A 24,748-nucleotide genomic window follows, 5' to 3' on the forward strand; every position below is an offset into this window, starting at 1 on the left:
ACGCAGAGTACATCATGTGAAATGCCAGGCTGGATGAAGCACAAGCTGAAATCAAGGTTGCTGGGAGAAATATCAATAATGTCAGATATGCAGATGACACCACCCTTACGGCAGAAAGAGAAGAGGAACTAAAGAGCCTCTTGATGAAAGTAAAAAAGCTGGCTTAAAACTCAACATTCAAAAAACTAAGATTATGGCATCTGGTCCCATCATTTCATGGGAAATAGATGGGGAAACAATGGAAACAGTGACAGACGTTATTTTTGGGGGCTCCAAAATCACTGCAGATGGTGACTGCAGCCATGAAACTGAAAGACGCTTGCTCCTTGGAAGAGAAGCTATGACCAACCTAGACAGAATATTAAAAAGCTGAGACATTACTTTGCCAACAAAGTCTGTCTAGTCAAAACTATGAATTTTTCCAGTAGTCATGTATGGATGTAAGAGTTGGACCATAAAGAAAGCTGAGCACTGAAGAACTGATGCTTTTGAACTGTGGTGCTGGAGAAGACTCTTGAGAGTCCCTTGGACTGCAAGGAGATCCAACCAGTCAATCCTAAAGGAAATCAGTCCTGAATATTCATTGGAAGGACTAATGCTGAAGCTGAAGCTCCAATACTTTGGGCAGCTGATACACAGAACTGAAAAAGACCCTGATTCTGGGAAAGACTGAAGGCAGGAAGAAAAGGGGACGACAGTGGATGAGATGGTTGAATGGCATCACTGACTTGATGGACATGAGTTTGAGCAAGCTCTGGGAGTTGGTGATGGACAGGAAAGCCTGGCGTGTTGCAGTCCATGGGGTTGCAGAGTTGGACACAACTTAGCAACTGAACTGAGTGACATGAGTCATCTTTGGAAGGAAGAGGAAGCTAACTCACCTCACTTTTTCAACTGTGAGCTGGAAGTGGGGCGATGGGAACAAGAGGGGATACAGGGACAGGAAGAGAGGCTGTGAACGTCAGTGAGCTCGGATGACATCACTGCCGCGAGAACAGCACAAGTTTTGAGACTGGGAAGGAGAACTAGCACAGATATTGCGCAGGGGGAGGGAACAGTTACAGAAATAAAACTCTGCTAATCCCTGATCTGCTTTTTACTCACACAACATGCTTCTTCTTGGGACCAGGAGGTCTGGTACATACAGTGAAGCTCTTTGTGTCCCCAAATCTGGATTTCATTCATCTATACTGACATACAAGGTTTTTCCAAATTCAGTGACATTGTGTCCTTGGAGTCCCCTGGTGGCGCTATAAATAAAAATTGAATAGCTGTAACCAGGGAAGGTCTGCCTGAATTACATATTAACTGTGTCTATGAAAAAAACCTCAATTAACTGGAATCTAGTTTACAGAAATCTTTTACTGTCTCCCTTCTCTTGATCTTGTTAATGAGCAGAAAGACAGATGATAACAAACCTTTTGTTGGCCAAGTGATGTCTCTGCATGATGTATAATCTTTTTTAAATATATTGTTGACTCTGATTTGCTAAATTTTGATTTACAATTTTTGCATCTGGCGTCACCAAGGATACTGATCCGTAGTTTTCTTAATCTGGTATTTGGTATCAAGGCAAGGCAAGTATCATAGGATGATAAGGGAAGATACTTCTTTGCCATCCATATATTTCTTTATTAATGATTGGGTAGAATTCAACAATGAAGCCATATGAACCTGGAGCTTTCTTTGTAGGAAAGTTTTAAATCACAAATCGAATTTTAAAACTAGATACAGTGCTATTCAGATTATCTGTCTTCTTAAGGGAGCAGCTCTTGTCATTCAAGGAGTTAATTTCATCAAAACTATCAAAAGCTTTGGCATCAAGTTGTTCATAAATACCTTCACTATACCTTCAGCGCCTCCAGAACCTGTGATGCCACTTCTCTCACTCCTGATTTGGGGTTTTATGTCTTTTTTCTGTTTCCTTCTCAAGCTGAGTAGTTATTGATCTGCTCAAAGAATCTAGCCTTTGGTTAAGTGGATTTTCTCTACTGCTTTTCTGTTCTTTTGCATTGATCTCTGCAGTGATCTTTTTAAAAATTAATCAATTTGTTTATTTTTGGCTGCGCTGGGTCTTCATTGCTGTGCTCGGGCTTTCTCTAGTTGTAGCGAGCAGGGGCTACTCTTCGTTGCGGTATGAGGGCTTCTCATTGTGGTGGCTTCTCTTGTTGCAGAGCATGAGCTCAAGAGCATGGGCTCAGTAGAAGCGGCACACAGGCTTAGCTGTTCCGTGGCATGTGGGATCTCCCCAGACCAGGAATCAAATCCGTGTCCCCTGCATTGGCAGGCGGGTTCTTAACCACTGGACCATGAGGGAAGTCCCCACAGTGATCTTTACTATTTCCTTTCTCCTACCTACTTTGGGCTTAATCTGCTTTTCTTTCACCAATATCAGGTCCTTTGACCATTTTTAAGTCAGGGGTTTTTTGAGTTGTAAGAGGTCCTTATATTTGACCCCTTAACAGGTGAGTTGCAAATATTTTCTCCCATTCAAAAGGTTGTTTTTTTTTCATTTTGTTGACTGTTTACTTTGTTATGCAAAAGATTTTAGTTTGATACAGCCCATTTATTTTATACACAATACTTGTAGTTAGAAATAAATATGATGTAACATATCTATGTTGCTTACAAGTTTGTTTATATAACATTATATTTTAATATTATATATTTATATTACTTCTTAAAATTTTGTTTTATAATTAAAATATTTTAATAATTTATTTATTATGACAGAAGATGAGATGGTTGGATGGCATCACCAACTCGATGGACATCAGTTTGAGCAAGCTCTGGGAGTTGGTGATGGACAGGGAAGCCTGGCGTGCTGCAGTCCATGGGGTCACAAAAAGTTGGACATGACTAAGCGACTGAACTGAACTGTATCATTTATTTAAAAGTACACAAGTCTCTAAGTGTCTCCTTGATTTTCTTATTATCTATTTTGATTGTGCATTTGGTTCCACCATGGTTGTAGAATACACTGTGTAAGATTCCAGTTCTTTTAAATGTGTCCTGGTTTGTTCTAGGTCGCAGGACTAGGTCCATCATGGTGTACATCCCTGGCACATGGAAAGAACGAGTGGTCTGCAGTCATATGAAGCGCTGTCCAGCTGGTGGACGGCCCTGTTCAAGCGTTTGAGAGAAACTCCTTGGTTCCATTTCTACTTTTTCTGTCATTTACTGAAAAGAGAATGCTGGATTCTCCAGGTATAATCATGGATTATTTACCGCCACCCCACAGTTCCACCAGTTTTCATTTTAGGTGTTTTGAAATACTGTTATTAGGTGAATAAACATTTAGGCTGTACTGTTCTCATGATGGGTGGACTCCTTTAGCATTAGCAAACAACTCTGTGTCCCTGGTAATATTCTCTGCTCTGAAACCTACTTTGACATATTAATAGGAGCATTCTCAAAAATCCAATTTGACAGTCTCTGCCCTATAATTGCAAAATTAGACTATTTACATTGTGATTATATATATATATATGGTTATGCTTAAATCTATTGTTAACATTTTTGGTATTTATCTCATCTGTTCTTTGTTTTCTTTCCCTCCTTTTCTTTTTTCTTTCATGTTACTTGTATATATTTATGATTTTATTTTATCTCCTTTGTTGGCTAATTGGCTATAGTTTAAAATTTTAGTGGTAACTTCAAGGCTTATGGACTACATTTTATCACAGTTCACCTTCAGATGATATTTTATCACTCCAAAGAAGTATGAGAACCTACCAACAATATTTCCTCAATGTCTCTCCTCCCAACCTTTTTGCTATTGTTAGCATACATTTGGGCTTTACATATGTTACAGGCTCCATAGTACACTGTTATTATTTTTTGATTAGTCAATTATCTTTTAAAGAGATTTAAAAAGCAAGGTTAAAAAAAAACAACACCCACACATTTATCTGTGGAGCACTCTTTTCCAGTGTTCTGAACTCCTTTGTGTCCAGGCATGTTTCCCCCTGGTATTATTTTCCTTCTGCTCGAATGGCTTTCTCTAACATCTCCTGTACTGTGGATCTACTAGTGACGAATTCTTTCAGTTTTACATGTCTTTAAAAGTCCTTATTTTGCCTCCATTTTTATAAGATATTTTCAGTGGGTCAGAATTCTACATTCAGTTTTTCTTCCAGGACGTTAAATATGCAGTCTCATTGTTTTCCTGCTGTCATAGTTTCTGACAAGTGATCCACTATCATCCTTAGCTTCTCTGTTTCCTTTCTGAGCGACTGCTTTTGAATTTTAAATTTGTTGTTTTTTAAGCAATTTGATTATCAGGTGCCTTGGCGTAGTTCTCTTCATGATTCTTGTGTGTGGGGTTTGTTGGGTTTCCTGGATCTGCAGGTTTATAGTTTTCATCAAATTTGAAAATTTCTTAGCCATTATTTCTTCAAATTTTTTTTTCTGCCAGCCCCCCGTAGGGGCTCCCAGTACACATATATTCAGTCACCTGCAGTTGTCCCACAACTCTAGGATACGCCTTTAGTTTTATAAAAGGTTTTCTCACTGTGCTTCATCTTGGAGAGTTTTTATTACCATGCCTTTAAGTTCACTAATTTTTCTTCTGCAATGTTTAATTGGTTGTTATTCCCATACTTTTCATGTCACATATCAGAGTTTTCATTTCTAGAAGTTTGAGCTGGCTCCTTTTAATACCTTCCATGTCTCAATGGAGCTTTTGTATGTGGAACAGACTTTTAATGACTTAATGTCCTTGTCTGCTAATTTGAACATCTGTGAGAATTTAGAATAAATTTTGGTAGGCCAATTTTCCCCCCTCTCATTATGGATCATATTTTCCTGCTTCTTCACACATCTGGTAGCAGTGAGTGTAGAGTAACACGTTGTATGGGTGATTTGGGAAGAGACCCTCTGAGGCTTCCCAATGGCTCAGGGGTAAAGAATCTGCCTGCAATGCAGGAGACACAGGGGATATGGGTTCGACCCCTGGGAAGATCCCCTGGAGGAGGAAACAGCAACCCACTTCAGTATTCTTGCCTGAAAAAATCCCATGGACAGAGGAACCTAGTGGGCTACAGTTCACAGGGTCGCAATGGACACAACTAAGCACACACCTCTGGGACCAGATTCCTTGGAGATAATCAGGGCACTGAGATCACAGCAAAGGGCTTTCCTAATGTGCTGTTAATAGATTTCCTTGTCCAGAGACATGCCTGCACATCGGTGCCCCCACAGGGTACACTTCCCACTTCAGTCAAATGGCACATGGTCCTTCTGAGCCTGGAACTCCCCCCCTTCCTTCTTCCCAGCCTACTTTCTCTAAGGCTGAGGTAATTCTTGCTTCCTGAATCCTTTAGGAGCCCCTCACACAATGGCACATAGTGTGTGCTCAACATATGCTTGTGGGGTGAGAGGAAGCCCCAGACTCATCCCTCAGCTGGGAATGCAGCCAGAGTGGGGCCCACACCTTCTCAACTCTTGGGGAAGAGCCCTGAGGGTGGGCGGCTCCCCAGCACAGGGACAGCCGAGAGCGCTGGGGTGCTGGGACACCTCACCTGTGCCTCTGTGCAGATTCATTCACCCCAAGGTGGGCATCCCTGTCACTAACAACATGTCTTCTGACCCTCACTCATGGTGGCCACGTCAAGGACTCACTCCAGGAGCTCTGAGCTTTGCGGGAGGCACACAAAATGTGAGTACTCGGAGGCCAGATGCCAGCTGGGGAAGGGGGAAGCAAATTCCCAGAAACACATGGAACTTTAATCTCTCAGAAACTAAGACCAGGGTGATCATGAAAAGTAAATGACACTCAGTCTCAACTGGAAATGTTAAAAACGTCTCCTAGTGGGATGACTGCCTTTAAATAAACAGGTGCAACAAGCTGGTTAAGGCGCTAAGCCACAGGATGGTCCCAGCACCTGCAGGCATTTACAAGAACACTGCAGGCTAGGGCATTTCCAGCTGGGCCCGGAAACAGCTCCTCAGCATTATTAAACGTGTAATTCCTCCAGCATCGAGCAGACACGAACGTAGGCTCTGAGACAGCCTTAGAGCACTGCGGTATCTGTGCCATCGACGAGCCCTCCCATGTTCGACTCCAGACACAACCCGGACCCTGGAGACAAATGTGACCAAGAGGCAGTTTCAAACCAAATCCCTTGTTCTGAAATAAGATGATCAACAGTAAATTCCATGAGAATTCAGCAGCAAAGTGCGGTTCTGAAGGGTCATCTACTTTCACACAAGGAAAAAAGATTAAAGCAGAAATAGCCACTCTATAGACTAAAAATAAAGACACTCTCTATTTCCAGGTGCTAAAAAGTACTAAAATACTGATGAGTACAAGAAATGCAGTTGACTGAACATGTTCTGGAGCACTGGTGGCCCCGAGGAGCAGGTTCAGGTGGCCGACCGCCACCCTTGTGGGATGGGGGGAGGGGGGCATCTTTTCTGTCCCTCTCCCCACACTGGGCTTCCTGTCACGGAAGTCTTGCCCTCTGATGCATCCAGAACCTTTGCACATGGTCCCTAATGGCAAGAACAGTGACAGTGAACTCAACACGTGATACAGGTGACAAAGGTATTGAAGTGGGAGAGAAACAAGGTTTGGAAACAACTTCCCCAGAAAAGCTCTCTTCTTTATGTGGTAGCTTGGCTCTTCAGTTAAATTTGATGAAGGGCAAAGTAGAAATGACCAAAAGGTACAGTTTCCTGAGCCCCAAGGCCAGGCTTTCGGATTGTCAACAAAAGGCTTTGGTGTAGCAGACGCAGGCTGGGTAGAAATGAGGCTTTATCATTACTCCCTTCATGCTAAAATTTCTAAAACTGCTTTACACATTGTGGTCCTGATCTCTGCAACCATACTGCAGGAAGCGTTATTACCACAACTTTACAGAGACGCATGTGATGGCTGGGGGAGGTGAAAATGGCTGGCTTAAGAAATCAATGGGAACAGGCTGCATCACCAGTGGTCCCGTGAATGCTCCCTGCACTGCACCCCACCCCCGGCACCACTGTCACATGACCAGCCCTCCCACCACACAGGTTCAAACTTGAGAACTCACCTGGCCCTACTCTCACCTTGGCATCCCTACCCTGGCCCTTCCTGCCCACTGGTTCTCACCTATGTGGCCACCCCCACTCCCTCTGGATGTGAATTCATGTAGCAGCCAGGTCAGTGGCCTCCTCCTACCTGGGTTAACGTTATAATCTCTGTTACACTGAGGCACACAAATGCAGCCCTGCCCATAAGATTTCCCCACTTTCTGAAAAGTCACCCTTGTGATAGGCAGGTATGTGTATTCACAGCAGAGGGTTTGGTCCCCAGTGAACAGTGCTGAAGGCAGGGACAGCTGAGCTCTGCAATACCTTTGTCCTTCAGCACGATTCTGAGTACAAGGCCCTGCCAAGGACATCAGCAGCAGACATATGACTGCAGGCCCGCAGGCATGAGGACAGGGGTGGGAAGGTGCTTACTGGGAGTAGAGCTGGAGACGTGGGCCGGGCAGTCACGGTTGAGAAGTGACTAGCGCTATGGCCCAAGCCTTACAGGTGACAGCTGGGGCTTCCATGGGCCTTGTTGCTAGGGTCAGGGCAGGGGAGGGAAAAGCATCAACTGGCTGAGGAGACCAGTCAACAAGGAATCGGGCAGGGTCACTCACGGGCTGGAGGGGTGGTTATGGGTTGGGAGGGGGCAGTGCACAGGGACAACAGGTAAGCCGAGGGACAGTGTGACAGACCACCACTGGGCCGAGGGGAAGCAGTGCCTTTCCTGGGAGGGAGGGAGGGAGGCCATGGAAGGCACAGGGCCAGGAGGGAGCGTGGACAGCAGTGCCAGGCCCCCCGACCTGCTCTTAGCAGCTCTCCTGTGGTGGTGTGGGGAGACAGACATTACTCACACTGTCCACGGCGAGGATCTTGGCCCAGATGAAGACAAGGAGAGGCCGCAGCTCCCTGGCTGAGCTCTGGAGCAGCTTTAGCACGTAGGGGAAGATGCCCACGGACAGTGCCTGCGGGAGAGAGCATGTGAGCCCCACGCTGGAGGGAGCAGAGCACATTGCGTCCTCAGCATGGACAGAGAGCTGTGAGGGGCAGGGCTGTCCTCCCCGATCTCCGGTTCTTCTCCTGGAAGCGACCCAGGCCTGCCTGCTTGGGCTGCACCAGTGCACGCAGACCACAAGGTAAGAGACACGCCAGGCCTCCACCCAAGTCTACCCTTGGTGAGTCCCACACGGCCTCCCTGCTGGCTCCTGGGAGTGGAAGTGGGTCAGCGAGGAGAGCTCGTGCAGTCTTCCTAACTTTTAGGTTTTCCCTCTTCTCCTTCTTGCTGAACTATCAATTATCACTCTTGGTTGACAGTACACAATGAAACAACTTACATACATCATTGGAGGTAAAACAACACGCCGAGCTCTCATGTGCCCATCACCCAGCTTCAACGCTGTCAAACCAAAGGGTGTGGCATCCAGGCTGGCCCCGCCCACTGTCCTCTCCTGAATGTTCCGAAGCCCCCCTTAGGTAACACACGGTGTCATTTGTAAACACTTAGTGTTTCTCTCTAAGAAATAAAGTCTCCTTTATGAAAACATGACCACATACCATTACCACACCTAGAAAATGAACAGTTACAATTATTCTTTAATAATATAAAACATTCAGTTCATGTAAACTTTTTGTTTCATGAATATTAATTTTTCAAATTCCAACTATCAAACTTTCATTTGCAAAAAGAGCCCCATAAGGTCCACACTCTGCAGCTGGTGGTAGATCTCCTGAATCCCCTTTTATCTCTAGGTCCCTCTTGATCTCTTTCCCTGGTGATCTGTGTGGTGGAAAAATGGGTCACTTTTGACTCTATTTTTTTCAGTGTTTTGTTTCTACTTCTCCGTAGAATTAATGATAGTAAAGTGTTTCAGAGTTGGGCCTAAAACCAGAGTGAAAGGACGGTGAGTGAGGCTTCACAGGCTGCTTCCAGAACAGGCACCACGTGTGGCCAGGACCCAGCCCAGAGGCTGCCAGCTTCCTGGTGTGACAGGGGCGAGCCCCTCCCTAGAGAGTGTTCTTAAAGGACACCTTCTGTCCCACGAAGGTGATGCCTAACAGCGGCTGGGAGAGGGCCCCCCACAACATGACAATGAAGGTGCAAAGAGAGGCCCACGGGGGCCTTGCGGGTTTAATGGCCACCCCCGCGGTCACGCTTGGCTGCATGGCCAAGCTCCCTTGATTCCTCAGGTGGTGCCCCTCCACTCCGCCCCTGCTGATGCTGGAAGCACGCACCAGGCTCACTGCCCAGGGACCCAGGTCCAGAAATCTTCCCAGCAAGTCCAGGGCTCTCAGCCGGTGCACTTGGCTCAGCAGCACCTGGAAGGGAGAAGAGGCGGTGTCACTGCAAGGTGCCCCCCATGACCCTGGATGAGCACCCCCGGGAGCTGTTTACCCGGGCTGGCGGGTGCCCCTTTCTCTATGGCGCCCCCCATGACCCTGGATGAGCACCCCCGGGAGCTGTTTACCCGGGCTGGCGGGTGCCTCTTTCTCCATGGCGCCCCCCATGACCCTGGATGAGCACCCCCGGGAGCTGTTTACCCGGGCTGGCGGGTGCCCCTTTCTCCATGGCGCCCCCCATGACCCTGGATGAGCACCCCCGGGAGCTGTTTACCCGGGCTGGCGGGTGCCCCTTTCTCTATGGCGCCCCCCATGACCCTGGATGAGCACCCCCGGGAGCTGTTTACCCGGGCTGGCGGGTGCCTCTTTCTCCATGGCGCCCCCCATGACCCTGGATGAGCACCCCCGGGAGCTGTTTACCCGGGCTGGCGGGTGCCTCTTTCTCTATGGCGCCCCCCATGACCCTGGATGAGCACCCCCGGGAGCTGTTTACCCGGGCTGGCGGGTGCCCCTTTCTCTATGGCGCCCCCCATGACCCTGGATGAGCACCCCGGGAGCTGTTTACCCGGGCTGGCGGGTGCCCCTTTCTCTATGGCGCCCCCCATGACCCTGGATGAGCACCCCCGGGAGCTGTTTACCCGGGCTGGCGGGTGCCTCTTTCTCCATGGCGCCCCCCATGACCCTGGATGAGCACCCCCGGGAGCTGTTTACCCGGGCTGGCGGGTGCCCCTTTCTCTATGGCGCCCCCCATGACCCTGGATGAGCACCCCCGGGAGCTGTTTACCCGGGCTGGCAGGTGCCCCTTTCTCTACGGCTCATACTTTACACAGGCTGGGAACACTCCGTTTCTTCACGAACAGGTAAATGACATGCACACTGTAGGAACTTTAGAACAGACACTTTCTAATGGTGGTTAAGAAAATATTCACTGATGACACTGGTCTATTCACGTCTAGATGCTGTTCTCTAGGTATAATGTCCCCTGTTTGTTCTAAATTCAATGATACTATTGTATTTCTCATCTCCTTGATGAGTAAATGATACAGTCAGTCTTACTCCACAACCCTAGATATGTTTGATCATATCACTGCCAATGGCAGTACAGAAGTGCATTTCTGTAAATGTGCATAATTCATTTAAACAATCTCCCCCGTTGCTAGATTTTTTAATTATTAATACATTTTTGTTATTGTAAAAATGCTATGATAAAAATACTAGCAGGTACATCTCTGCATATTTACATGGTTTCCTCCCCTACTTCTTCCTAGGATAAACCTGAGAAGTAAAATTAGAGGGTCAGAGCACCCACACTTACATCACCAGATTGCCCTCAAGTTGAACAAACTTGCCCACCTGCCAAGCCTCAGCTGGTTACCAGGCAGCAGGACACATCTGCTCTGGTACTCACAGGTTATGCAGGCTTGGACACATAACTTCTCTGAACTTTAATTTCCTAATTCATAACACAAGACTCAACCACGAGGGATTTATTAAATATCAAATTAAAAGCTCCCAGGAAAATATCAGCCCATGTTACACTATTTGCCAACATGACAGTTAATAATAAAATACTCTTTTAATTTGAATTTCCTTGATTACAAGTGAGGCTGAATATTTTTTCATAGGTTAATTGGCTATTTCTCTAGTAAACCAGCCAGGCATGTCCTTATTTTCCTACTTAAATGTTTGACTTTTTCCTTTTCATATGAAAGGATGCTTTATAAATGAAAAAGAGTAACCTCTGCCACATGTTTTTCTTTCTTCCTGTGGTATATCAAAGTTTTACGTTTTAATGGAGTCATTTATATTGACTTCTCTCATGGTGCTAACATAGGGATTATGTGTACAGAGTCCTGTGATGCAGAGCCCTTCTGCCCACCACTGTTCCTAGCTATCAGGGATGGGGCACCTACTGTGTTCCCAGCCATCCAAAGCGGGTATGGGGTACCTACTGTGTACGGACACAGTGCTGGGGGTGACTGGGAACAGCAGGAGCCCTCCTGTCACAGCAGGAGCCCAGAGACAGACATTCCACGTCCACACCGCAATAACCACTGTGATGGTGAACAGGTGACCGGGGGCGGCCACTCCCTACTTGGGGTCTGAAGGCTCTCCCTCCCAGTGGGCGAAGCATGGGGTTCCTGAGCTTCAGGCAGAGGGGCTGGCGAAGCAGGGTGCCTGAGGGGAACTGGGGTGCCTGAGGAAGGCAGGCGGGCAGGCTGAAGGGGAGGCTCCAGAGCCAGCTGGACCTGCAGACCAAGTTAAGGGCTTCAGTTTTTCTTCAGAAGAGCAGCAGAGGGGCCCGTCCAATGTGCTCACTGTGGGCAACAGGCTGGTAGGAGGCTGACTGGAAGGGTGGGATGGGTGGATTTGACCTCAGCCAAGACTGATGGGGAGAAATAGATTCCATAACAGCTGGCAGGCATGACCCAGAGCCTGCTGGTGGAGGGGGAAGGTGGGTGAGGGAAAGGAGCCGCTGGAAGATAAGGTTTGGAATGAGGCAAGAGAAAAGACAGGCCAGGCCAGGCCAGCCAGCCTGGGGTGGTCTGCCAAGGGGGAAGCTGGGTGGAGGAACTGGTGAGGGACGGGACAGGAGGCAGGAAAGCGGACAGGAGGTCTTAACCACGTACCTGCTTGGGGGGCGGGGGGGACGGGATCAGTCGCAGGACTCAGGAAGCGGACTCTGGTCGCAGGGACATGGCCAGTGGTGGAAGGACTGAGTGGGCTGAGGAAATGGCACCACCAGAGCAGTGGTTTGAGGGGCGCCCTCTGAGGGGCAAACGCGGGCAGCTGGGAAGACGCTGAGGGTGCAGGAGGGGCAGCAGGTGGGGCAGAGGAGGCAGCGAGGCTGGAGGGAGTGGAAAGAGGGAGGGGGTCCCGGCAGCACGAGGCTCCTGAGGAGGGGTTCCTGACAGGGAGGCTGGGGAGCTTCCCCCCATGGGCGTGTGGCCCGTGGCTGCAGGGGAGCCGAGAGCAGGCGTGTCCACCCAGCAGGCAGCCCAGGGGTCAGGGAGGTGGAGGTGGCTGGGTTCAGCCACTGAAATGTCGTCTCCCACTGGTTTGGAGCCTGTTTCCACATCACTCTTCGAGATGGATGCTCAAGTAGTTTGTTTCGTGTTTGGAGAAGTTAAGATTCTCTGATAAAGAAGCTGGTGGGAGAGGTTATGTGGGGGCTGCTACAGGGGCCTGTCTGAACAGGACCTGATCCCTCTGCATGTTTAACTAGCGGGTTATCATGTGCCACCAAGGCAGAAAGGCAGGTGTGGAGGGCAGGTTAGACGGTGGGAAGGTGTGGGATTTGGAGTCAAGCGGAACTGACTCTCTTATTTTCTGACAGCGTGGCTTAAACCACTACCTTTGAACACTTTCGTTTCATCATAGAGAAGAATGGAGATGGATGATAACATGTAATTTCCAGAATTAAATAAGATGCAGCCTGTCTGGCGTGATGACTGTTACTGTTTCTGTGATGTTACAGAGTGATGATTGTTACGTTCAGCACAGGATGGCTCCACCTCTCAGAAGAAATTTGATTGACTATTTATTTATTACTGTGCTGGGCGGTTTATGGGACCTTAGTTCCCCGACCAGAGACTGAACATGGGCTCTGGCAGTGAAAGCGCCGAGTGCCAACCCTTGGAGCGCTAGGGCATTCCCTATTTTGTTTTTTAAAGAAAATGGAACCGCCAGAGGTTCAAGTTTCTAGGGCAAGCAGAACCTTTCATTTATTAGGTTTGTGAAAGGAGGTGTAATTCATCAAAAATCAAAGACATCAAACACATCTAGCACTTGTAAAGATTCTGTTTTCTGATTCCCTTTGTTATTTAAAACACTGTCAACTTGAATAAAGCTCTGGGTTTTCAAGTAAATAGCAGAGCAATTTGCAGCGGAAGAAATGGCAATGTGGGCCCAGAAACCTAACCCATGGGTAGTCTGTATTGCTTATTTCTCATGTGCACTAACCAGCAGTAAAAGGTCTCCATTACAACGTCTTGTTTACAGATGGCAAAAGTAAAATGGAAATCGTCACCGTCGCTACTGCAACTCCATCTCTTCCGACTCTGCTGTCCACATTGATGAAACACACATTAAAGCACCAACAGACAGCTCACTTGTCTCAGAGACTCAAAGACCGTCAGCAATGCAGGATTTTGTGCTGTGGGTATTGATGTTTTGTTGGAAAATAAACAGCATCAATAACGAGCCCTGGGGAAAATGTCAGGTACTGGCTTTTCTAAACCTTACCCCTTCCTTCCAATTCCTTCTGCTGATTTACATTTTAAAACAACATTGAGGGCCAATATAAATTAAAATTACTTTTTTAAAATAAAGAACTGATTTTTGTTTGTATTTGCACTTAAAATCCTGTTTCAATGTGCTTCAGGCCCTGGGTAAATTACAGAGATACATGTCGGTGAACTAAATGAGTTACTGGGATTTCTTTCTGTCTGTGGCAATTCAAACTAAAGATTAGTGGTGGTGACATCAACACGGAAACTAAAACAGAGCTGCTAGGGCAACTACTTTTCACGCATCTTGTACACAAAAGGCATACTCAGGCTTCTGGGCTGAGACCACTGGCTCAAGCTGCTTCTGAAAATCCAGATTCTCAAGTTCTGGTTCTGGCCTGGTGCACCCGGGAATCTGATGATCAGAGATCCTGGAGTCACCAATGTAGGTAATATGTGTAGTAATAACAGTCCACTTACTCTCCTGCTGCCATCCAATAATAATGCTGGACTTTCAGATCAAAAATTATCTTTGTAGATGATGCCATGAAAGCCAACAGGGTTTCCTAATGAAATGCCCATACTGACTTTGTGGAAAGGTCCTAACACAGAATCTTGTAAAATTCCTCTCTTCCCTCTCTTTTCCACAACACTGATTCTTCCCACTCTAACTTGGGCTTGTTTGTACACGGGCCACCAAGGGAGGGCAGACAGTAATGTCGAGCCCAGGCAGGGCTGTCAGACCATGAGACCACAGGGCCAGGCCTTGCAGAGCTGCAGGGTTCGAGAATCTTCCTTCCCATCCTTTTTGATTTATATTTTTAAAAAGTGAAAAAGGATGTCAGGGCTGGTCTGGAAAAGTGTAGATTCATGCTTACATCTACACAAGGGACTGCAAATCTGCTGCCCTAGGCTAGGGGACAGTTCATTTTACTCTGATGGTCCTCAATGGATGCCTCTGAATTTTCGGGTGGACAAAATGCTCGCTGGTGGTGGAAAAAGTAGCAGAGATTGGAAAAGCTGAGATGTCTCTGTATTAAAATCCTCTCTTAAAATGTTGAAATAAGTACATACATGTACAGGATGTGCTGACAGTATTTCAAATCGTTAAGGAAAAACCAAAATTACCTAATAAATTATGTTGGGATGACTATATAATTATCTGGAGGAAAGGTAGATTAAAAACAAATAAAACAAAATAAAATTCTCTTTCTTTTCAGCAACATTTCTGAATTGCCAAGGTTCTGGGGATAAGTGATAGATGATGGGGCCCGGGTTCTGGCAAAATAACTGAATTAAAGAGAAAGAAGCGGATACCACGGGCTGCCCCAAATGAAGCATGGGCTCCTTTGCACTGTGTTGGGTTTTCTTGTTAAGTAAAGGTTCCTGCACTGATCCAGGTGGGGCATAGCCCAGACAGAACCCCCAGAGTGATGAGGAAACTAGGATTTAAGTTTGATGGAAAGACTGCACACAAGATGCCCCTTTTCTTTCAGTTATTCCCTCGTTTCGGTATTAGCAAGTTGGGTCTTCTCTTTTCCTGGGGGAATGTGGGTTGCAAATGGGACATTAAAGCAAAAGTCAACAGGGGGCTGTTTACAACAAGGATTTTTGCCTGGCTGGTTGCAAAGTGCTGGGCAGTGTGTCCCTGCTTGGAAAGGTTTTATCCATCCCATTACTGAAATAATAGAAAGGTCAGTGGAGACTGGTCACAGTCTCCTCTTATGACACTTTGGGGGACCCTAGTTGCTGGGGAGCTCAGCACACCCAATCAGACACTGCCATCCCAAAGTCCTGCCCGTTGGCCTTCCACTTGATGAGAACTCATGGACTCCTGCCAAACAGACAGTGTTCTTTGTTGTGTTGTTATTGTTTCTTTTGGTTTTGTTTTGAAAATCTGTTGATAGCTCACCCTGAGAACTCCGGATAGTCTTAAACTAATCTAGAAGCACACATGAGGAATACCAATAATTTCTGCATTCTTTTCATAATGTCAGAAAAGCAGCAGCCATAATACATTAAAAGCACCAAAATATCTCCAGGGAAGGATCCTGGCCAACAGCCTGTCCCAGCTGATTATCAAGCCACGAGGACAGGCTGTGTGTTGGCGTTTCACAACTGCACACCCTGCTCTCACTGCTTGCTGTCTGGGTCCTGCATACAGTCCTGAGTCCACTGAGATGTCAGTTCTGTCGCAGGCAGACCACTTTCCCAGGCTGCCATGCAGTAGGCACAGAGCAGGAGAGCAGACCATGTGGGGAGGGGGCCCGCCGCCACACTCCTCATGGGCCAGAGATCAGCTCAGAACACACGCCTGGCCCAGTGAAGACAGACAGTACTTCTGTGTGATGTGGCCAGTGGCCTGGTGAGAAAGTGGAGCCCTCCTGTGGAGGGAGGAGGGGCAAGGCCTTGTCCTCAGGCAGGTGGACGATTAGGCAAAGTAACCTAAGCAGCTTTCTGGGGGAGGAGGTGATGGTCCTCCCAGCCAGCTCTCAGAATTTAAGACTCTGCTTCCTAACTGGATGAGAATATAAATGCCCACCCCTTTCTGCTGCTGGCCCGGCCCATCCCACAACTGCCCACAGCTCTTACCCAAGGTTCAACCGCCCCATCCCCACTGCATACAACTTTTTCCAGGGCCTAAAGTGAATTATCAGGCCTTGGTGTCTATACTGACAGTGGATTTAAATATCATTTGATACTATTGCAGAGTAAAACAGCCTTGCTTACATCACAGTCTGGTCCCTACACCTGCCCCATAAATATACATTAACTGAAACAAAAGTTGTGTGAAAACTCCTACCTGTGATGAACTTTGGTATTTTGCCATCTCAGTAACCCAAAACTTAGCTGGGTGAGACCCACAGAACTGCCCTCCCAAACCATTCGTGGGGCACCAACTGCCATGAGAATAGTGATACAAGCCACGTGGTGACTGCACTGGACAGCCCAGAGCACCCTTAGGCACAGCCCCCCGGAAACGACCAACGCCCAGGTGCTGACAGCCTGTGTGTGTAATCGGCTCAGCCTCTCCCCTTTTCTCTGCGGCTGATTTGCATCTCATATCCTTCCAAAGAGAAGGGGCGCTGACACCACAAACAGTGCTGGAACAGAGCGCACGGACAGCAAGTCTGGGGGTAGAGGAGAGGGTGGCTGACAACCCAGATCAGGGTTTAACTGAGGAAGCGGGCAGTGATTTCGCCAGGGGAGCCATGGAGGAGCAAGGACTCATCAGCTACAAAGCATGGGGGCTGTCACACACTCACGCACTCAGCCCCGATAAACCAGTCCCCTCGCTTGGGAGGCTGCGGGGTACCCTGGCTCCCTCCCTGGGCCAATCTGGTCCACCTGGAGACACTCACCTGTAAGACAATAGGCAGCTGCTCAGGTGGGTTCCTGTTCTCCACGCCCATAGTGAGCCACACCTGGAAGGCGGTCAGCTGCTCAGCAAAGAAGGGGCTGTGCTGTGGGACAAGCAAGGTGGGTTAGTCAGAGACCCCCTTCTTCACCCGGCTCTGCCTATACATACCCCCCACCATCAACTCAGTCATGTGTCTTTGTGAGGCCCCAACTCTGCTTGGCTACCAGCTAGGCAAAAGCCCGCAGAGGCAGGCCATGGCAGAGGAAGTGGTGAGATGTGGTCAGGCTGGGATGTTTCATACAGCAGAGTCAGAGGACTCGTGGACAGACTGGGTGTGGGTAAGAGAAGGGTTGTGGTAAGATTAACGCTGGAGCTCAGGCCAAAACAGGCTTCCTGTGTGGCTCAGTTGGTAAAGAATTCCCCTGCAGTGCAGGAGACTTAAGTTCCCCTGGGTGGGGAAGCTCCCCTGGAGAAGGAAATGGCAGCCCACTCCAGCATTCCTGCCTGGAAAATCCCATGGGCAGAGGAGCCTGGTGGGCTAGAGTCCATGGAGTTGCAAGAGTTAGAGACAACTTAGTGACTAAAGCACCACCGCCACAGGTCTAAACACCAGAAAATGGGGTCCCGTGACCTGAGGTGACTTGTTGACTAAAGCACCACCACCACAGGTCTAACCACCAGGAAATGGGGGCCCGTGACTTGAGGTGACTTGGTGACCAAACCACCACCACCACAGGTCTAACCACCAGGAAATGGGGTCCTGTGACCGGAAGTGGGAAGACGGAAAGAAGCGTGTTTCGCAGAAGCGCGTGGGGAACTCCACCCGGATGTGAGGTGTTTAAGGTGCCTCCTGGACACCTGAGTGAGACATTGCGGGGTGGGGTGGGAGGGGCAGAATGGCCTACATGAGCCTGCAGTTCAGGAGACGGGTCTGGGTTGGAAAGACAGATCTCGTTTATAACATGAGAAAGAGTGGGGACCCCAGGCTGAGCCCTGGAGCACCCCAAGAGCAAGAGGCCAAGGAAGTGGAGACACTAGGGCAAGGCCAGTAGAGGGAGCAGGAGCAGGCGGCAGCCAGGATACCAGGGAAAAGTGATTTAGTGGAAGGCTGTGGTTGGCACCATCATGTCATGATGTGGAGGGTCAGGCAGGACCAAGGTCCAGGGCTGCCCATGACATGAGGGCCCTGGAGACTGACTACTAAGAATGTTACAGGGGGCTGTGGTAGTGGGCAGAAGCACAACTGAAGGAGGTTCAAACAGAGGGAAGATGATTTAGAGACTCAAGAATAGTTCTTTGCAGGAATCTGGCTGCAAAGGGGAAGGGATCGGATAGGATCATGTGACCAGGCATTTCTGTCTAAAGGTGGGAGAAAAGGGCATATTTGTAAGAGGGGGAATTGCTGATGGAAGGGGAGGTGCTGGGCGAGCACACTGGCAAGTAGAGACCAGGGAGCAGGAGCCCTCTGGGAGCTGGAAACAGGACACAGATAGGAGGGGATGCAGGGATGAAGCGGGCGTGGAGGGACTCAGAGGCTCCCTCTATTGCTCCTGTCTCTCAGCGAGGTGGGAAAGGGAGCAGATGCCGTGGACGGAGGGCAGAGAGGGGATCGGAAGGAATGAAGGAGACACATCTGGGCAGCTGCCAGGCAGTGTTTAAGGCCCCTGGAGGGCAGTGAGGAAAGCAGGTTACAGTGGGCTTCCCCAGCTTGGCAGCGGGGGTGCGGAGGGTGACTTGTCCTCTCGAAAGCCCTGCAGAGGGGACAACTTTGGTGGTGATGACAGAGACCAGGGAAACCGATTAGAGGCTCAGGTAGGAGGGGGCCTAGGCCCTCAGAAGGTCTCTGAGAACCAAGAGGCCAAGCGGTAGGACTGCTGGGTTTTCTGTATTACATGGTCATCCCCACTTAACACACAGCTCTGTTATCTGTGAGGCCCAAACAGAATTTCAAATCTCTGCCTCCCACCCACGCCTCTCTGCCCACACTGTTCCCCAGGGGGAGAGGAAGGGTGGATGGGAAGGCAGGGATGTGGGCTCTGACCCCAGGTTCTGGCACATGTGGACATGTGCTCATAGAGGAATCCAAGTGGTGGGGTGGGCTCAGTGAGGCTGGGAGCCAGACCGGGGTGCTCCTGCCATGCCCTCTACAGAGGGGCCTGGGGCTCAGACCCGTGGTGCCCCTTGTAAAGAAGTCAGTGTCGTGTGAGAATTGGGCAGAGAAATTTCACACTCAGGAATTTATGTTCTTGCAAAGTCAGGGTACATGAAGTTACTCAAATTTGGAGGGCAACGTGGGGATTGGAATGGAGCCCCCAAAGCGATATTCCTGTTCAGTGTGAGTTATTTACAGATTGTTTTAAAAACAATAGTCCTGTTAAGTGCTCCCTCCCCAGCTGTACCAAGTGAGGGGGACCTTCAGTCTGGGAAGGGAAGTTGGGAAACTCAGGTAATTCCACCTCTCCCCCTTTCCTTCACTTTGGTTTTACCTTGTGGATACAAACATGTGGTTCACTGCTGCTGAAGCCGCTCTGTCCCCAAAGACAGACAAACACTCCTGATCTTTTCACCTAAAGCTGACAAAGAGGGAAAAGCCCTTCTCATCGAAGTGTGCTGTGAGGTTTGTCGTGCTTTTTAAAGCTGCGGAGATGGTGACAAACCAGCTCAGTCCCTAGCATAAGCGTGGCTCAGCATTTTAAGTAACACTTCACAGAACAGCTCGAGAGCTGCCCTGTGAATATCTGAGATGATTCACAGAGCTGATGTTTTGGGCCAAATCTTCAAGACCACCTCCTGGTGTGTCAGAGCTACTGAGTAGATTCTTGAGGGGAAGACGCAGAGCCTGGAATGAGTGTTCTGGAGCAGAGCTCACAGCTCGTGGGCAGAGGTTCTGAGTCATGTGACCATGTGGCCTGGGCCTCAGGGGGATGATTCTGACACAGGTGGTCAGCCCATGTGTTAGATGAGCTGGAAGGGGTCTGAAAACAGGTTCCAGGCATGATAGACTGAGAGCAGAAAGGCCATCTCTGGGCACAAGGAGCCATACCTGACCCCAAGGGCTAGTCCACCCTGTCTTGTGCTGTCACGTTGGGGAGGGAAGATAATTATTTCATATCAACACACTCCTGCTCTTCTCACCTGCTGACCCTGGTCCAAACACACTGATGTTGGCTGTCTCATAATAAGTAAGATTTCTTAAATGGGTACAAGCCCTAACCATAAAAGAAAAACATTGGTAAGCTGGGTATGGTAAAACAAGAACCTTCTGTTCGCCAAGTAAAAACATCAAACAAGTGAAAATGAAATCTATAGAATGAAAAAAGTATACACAGTGTGTGTCGGGCCTCCCAGATGGCTCAGCTGATACAGAATCTGCCTGAAATGCAGGAGACTAAAGAGACGTGGATTCAACCCATGGGTCAGGAATATAACCTGGAGAAGGAAATGGCAACCCACCCCAGTGTTCTTGCCTAGAGAATTCCATGGACAGAGGAGCCTGGCAGGCTACAATCCATGGAGTTGCAAGAGTCGGACCTGACTTAGCAACTCAACCAGCATTCACAACGTGCAACAAAGGATTTGTATTCAGCGTACAAACAGAACCATTACAAATTGATAAGAAACATAATGCAAAAGAAAAATGATCAAAAGTCTTGAACAGGCAACTTATATTCAAATAGCCAACAAAAATATGAAACAGGGCCCAATACTATTAACCATCAGGGAAATGCAAGATAAAATCTCAATGAAACACCATTACATATGGAACCAGAAAAGCCAAAAGCAGGGGGAAAAAAAAGGTGGAAAACATCGCGTATTGACAAGGACATGAAACAACTCAAACTCTCATACATCGTGGGAAGGACTGAAAATTGACTCACAGCCACTTTGGAAAACCAGCAGTTTTCCTACTGAAATAAAAACACGCACAACTGGTAACCAGAGATCTCGTTCCTCAAGTGCACCCCGACACTGACATGCCCAAGCACAGGGACCAAGAGCACCCGGCCACCCCTGCCTGCCCACCTCAGGCCCCAAACTTAAGGCGACAGAAAAACACAGCCGTTGAGGTTAAAAAAAAAAGAAACAATGCAGCACTTAAGAAAATAAAAATAAAGGTAAAAATCCATTATGAAAACATATCCAAATTTCATATAAAGACAGGCCCAACATGACTGATTTCTCTTTCTGCCTCAGGCTCCAACGTCTCAGCTAGGCAGTGGTCAGGACAATTCGTGAGGTCCACAGGATGGACCGTGACCTTTGGGGTTTCCGGGCTATAACAGGAATGAGCTACAAGTGCACAGATTGAATAGTGTTGAGTGAAAGCAGCCAGACACAAGGATTCTATTTACCAAAATACAAACCGCACAGGGCAGCACGTGCCCTGGGGAAAGCAGTGGCCAGAGTGGGGCCTCAGGGGGCTGTTGACGTTATGACTTGGGTGCTGGTTATGTGACTGCACTCAACTTGTAAATTCATCAAGCTGCACAATACAATGCCTGCAGTCTTCTCTGTGTATGTTATGCTTTTAAAAGAATGGAAACTAAATAAAACAGCTAGCATGTGGCTCCATCAGGAATCCCTCCCCATCACAGTTTGGTGACATTGCTCCCAGAGGCAGAATCCTGAATCCAGTAGATGAGAAATGAGGCTGAAGACCCTTGAAAGGAAGCCTGGCACTGGAAGGAGGGGTGAGGACACGGAAAGTGGGACTTCATTATCTGAGAGCGTGCAGCTCCCACCCCCTGACGGTAAAAGGAAAATCAGGCACAGAGCACAAAAAAGCACAAGTCGAACGAGGTTCCCAAACATGTGTGTGTGTGTTAACAGGCCCTGTTCCCGTGTAGGTGGAGCTCGTGAGGGGCAGGAGTCCAGGACTGTTCCCTATGGAGACTTGTCACTGCCTCAGGGATTAGGGTCCCCTGGCAACGTCAAATACATGGGTGGGAGACACGTGAAGGTCCTGCCAGCACCCACTTCTGGGTGCAAGGCCAGTTTCGGCTTCCTTACAAGTGCCTTAAAGGAAAGGTGGGTGGAGGTGGGGGAGCTGCTGGAGTGGGCACTGCAAACGCTGGTGGGGAACCCAGCGGGGGGCAGACGGGATCTTGCTGCAGAATTCTTCCAACTTTGCTGTAGGTTTGAAAATGTTCATAATAAAATGGGAGAGATTCCAGCAATAAAGGAGGGGTTGAAAGGTAAGATAAAATTGAGAGGGAGGACCTCGTAGTCCAGGAACACCAGTCTTGGAGGCATTGAAATCATCTGAAGGGTTCACACACACACTTAAAACAGCCCCCCCCAGATATGCACACATGTACACACATCCGACAGAGAACACACACACCCATACCCCAAAGATCAAGCAGGCACACAAATATACATGTACATACACCCCCCCGAGATATACATACGCACACACATACCCAGGCCCCTGACTCAGTAAGGTTAAAAGCGTCCCTGATGGCTGTGATGTGCACTAAAAATGAAAAGCCTGTGCAGTGAGATGTGGGTGCCTCTGACCTCAGTCAAAGCTGTGTGACTACACCAAAGGTCAAGAACCCTCATGTTCAGCAGGTACCATGTGCCAGGCTCTGCCCTCCAGTCCTCATATGCTCCTTGAATTGGATACAACTATAATTCCTGTTTAAAAATAAGGAAACTGAGCTGCCCACTACAGTCTCTTCAACAGGACCAGAGAAGATGGCGTGGAGAGAAAAAGCCAATGACTCCGACCTGTAAGCCCCACCCTCCACCGCTTCAGGGGACAGCTTGGAGCCACCTGCTTCCTCCCCCCTAGTCCTGAATGCCTGCCTGGTCCCTTGGGGGGTCAGGGTTGAGGGGGGGCGTCTAACTGTGCTCTTAACTTGAGGGGTGGTTCTTCTCTTTTTCACAGGTTTCTTGAGAGAAGGGACTGGGTCTCACCCACATGCAGCCAGATGTGATATCTGATGCACAGCAAACACTCAGCAAATGAACAAATCTTGAATAAAAACGGGGGCTGTATGGGGAAAGGAGGCAAGAGGAGACCCTTGGTGAGTTGCTGCCAAGTACCCTGGTGAGAGGGGAGAGTCAATTTGCCTCAGGAGCCACGAGGGACACCAGATGAACTCAAGGATGAGCAGACCACTAGTTGGAAAAGCACCTGGTGACCAGACACCCCACAGGGCTGAGAGTCCCGAGCACTGTTCACAGTGGAAAGGCTGAGAACCTGCTATCAGAAGTGCACACTAAGAACAGCAGACGCAGGACGACAACGCTGTAGAGAAGACATCTCTAAGAGCTGCCCATTTCATAATCGAACTGTAAATAACCCCTGGCTGGTGCAATCTTTTAAGCTTCTGGCTAATAAGTCTTCTCCCAGGTGGGTGAGGGCTGTCTCTGACACCCTAACAGGGGCTTTACAGGCCAGGTGGCCAGAGAAACAGCTGCAGGGACCAAGCAGGATGCCCTGGGTCGGGGGGAAATGGAACTCACCCGAAATGCTGTGCCTTCTTCGATGATGGTCGGCAGCTGGGAGAGACAGATGTCCACGGCCAGGTCCCAGGCTTGCCTGGGGAGAGAGCAGACAGGGACCCACGAAGCATAACTGACGGGCTCACCCACAGGGGCCCTGAGCAGAGAAGCCCGTGAGCGGCTGAGTCAGGGTGGAGCTGCCTGTAGGGGGCACAGGAGGCGAGGAACTCTCCGCTGGCAGCACTAAAGCCATTTTGTTGATGACAGCCTTTCTCTTCAAATTAAAAGGAGAAAGCGCTCAGGAAAAATAAAGGGACTTGACCATGTTCTAACTAACACAGCTTCTGCCCCAATTTGAGCCCACCTAGTGCGGCAGCCTGCCCACACTGACGGCAGCTGGGGCTCTGGGTGGCCAGACTGGGGTAGCATCACACACAAACTGGCCACGAAAGGCTATGGTCAGGCTGAGGCGCTTCACCAGAGACAGGTCAGGTGGGGCTGGGAGAAAGGGTCTCCCTTGGCCCACCCACAGCTAGAACTGTTCCCGGTCCTTGCGGCTGCTGCACCCCCCTGTGGGTGGTGGGAACCTGTGTCCAATGCAAACCACTGGGGATGAGACAGGTGGTGCCCTGTATGCGGGGAGAGGGCAACCTCTTCGACGGCTGGGCCTGGTCACCTTCTCCAACTTCCTGTGGTGCTGGACCCGGCTCCGCCCGCTACAAGACGTGCATGACAAAGCCATGTTGACTGGGTCGTGGCATCAGCTCCCAAGGGTCAGCTTCACCGCCTGTGAGGTGGGCTAATGACTGTCTCCTGCACAGGGTGCAGCAGGTGGAGGACATCGAGGGACACATACAGAGGCCTGTTGTTTCCGGGCAACATCCAACATTGATTCTAAAGTGGACACAAACAAGCCTCTTCCTTTCTCTGCGGTCTCAACCTAAGTGTGGATTCCCAAGGATATAGAGATTCTCTGACTCAGACCTCCCTTTTTTTAAGAAATGTGCTCCTCTTGGAAGTGATGTTCTGAACAAGGGGTTTTGTTTCTGGTATGGCAGTCTCCTCCTACTACAATGCCCTGACACATACAAGGATTCCACGTTAGGTTTATTTAGACTAATAACTGCCTGTTTGTGTGCAAGAGGGTCTTCTCATGAGTCTTCATAAATGGTCAAAACAGGAATGAAAAAGAAAAACATCCAGAAAAACAAAACGGAAGATGAACAGAAAGACTAGAAAACTCTTTTTTGAGTACATGGAATATCTTTCTTTTGCCGAGACTGGCCCCTTCTGCACAAGCCTGCCCTTCCCCCTCCAATCTAATTAAGAGGTAATCAGGAGATAATCAAAAGTGCCT

The 24,748-nt window shown here is 48.7% G+C and overlaps 1 protein-coding gene across 3 annotated transcripts in view; it reads right to left on the reverse strand.

Moving 5' to 3' along the window:
- RPTOR (regulatory associated protein of MTOR complex 1) overlaps positions 1–24,748 on the reverse strand; it is a 325,518-nt gene that overhangs the window by 70,294 nt on the left and 230,476 nt on the right. For all 3 annotated transcript variants that reach the window (XM_088829259.1, XM_088829260.1, XM_088829261.1), the window contains 4 exons: positions 23,413–23,488; positions 16,940–17,041; positions 9,244–9,327; positions 7,866–7,976 (listed from right to left, as the gene is read on the reverse strand). In XM_088829259.1, the coding sequence (XP_088685385.1) occupies positions 7,866–7,976; positions 9,244–9,327; positions 16,940–17,041; positions 23,413–23,488 (373 nt within the window). The remainder of the gene's footprint in view (positions 1–7,865; positions 7,977–9,243; positions 9,328–16,939; positions 17,042–23,412; positions 23,489–24,748) is intronic.

This window comes from Moschus berezovskii, chromosome 20, assembly GCF_049115385.1.
Source record: "Moschus berezovskii isolate FMDL1 chromosome 20, NW_MosBer_1.0, whole genome shotgun sequence".
NCBI classification, from domain to species: Eukaryota; Metazoa; Chordata; class Mammalia; order Artiodactyla; family Moschidae; genus Moschus; species Moschus berezovskii.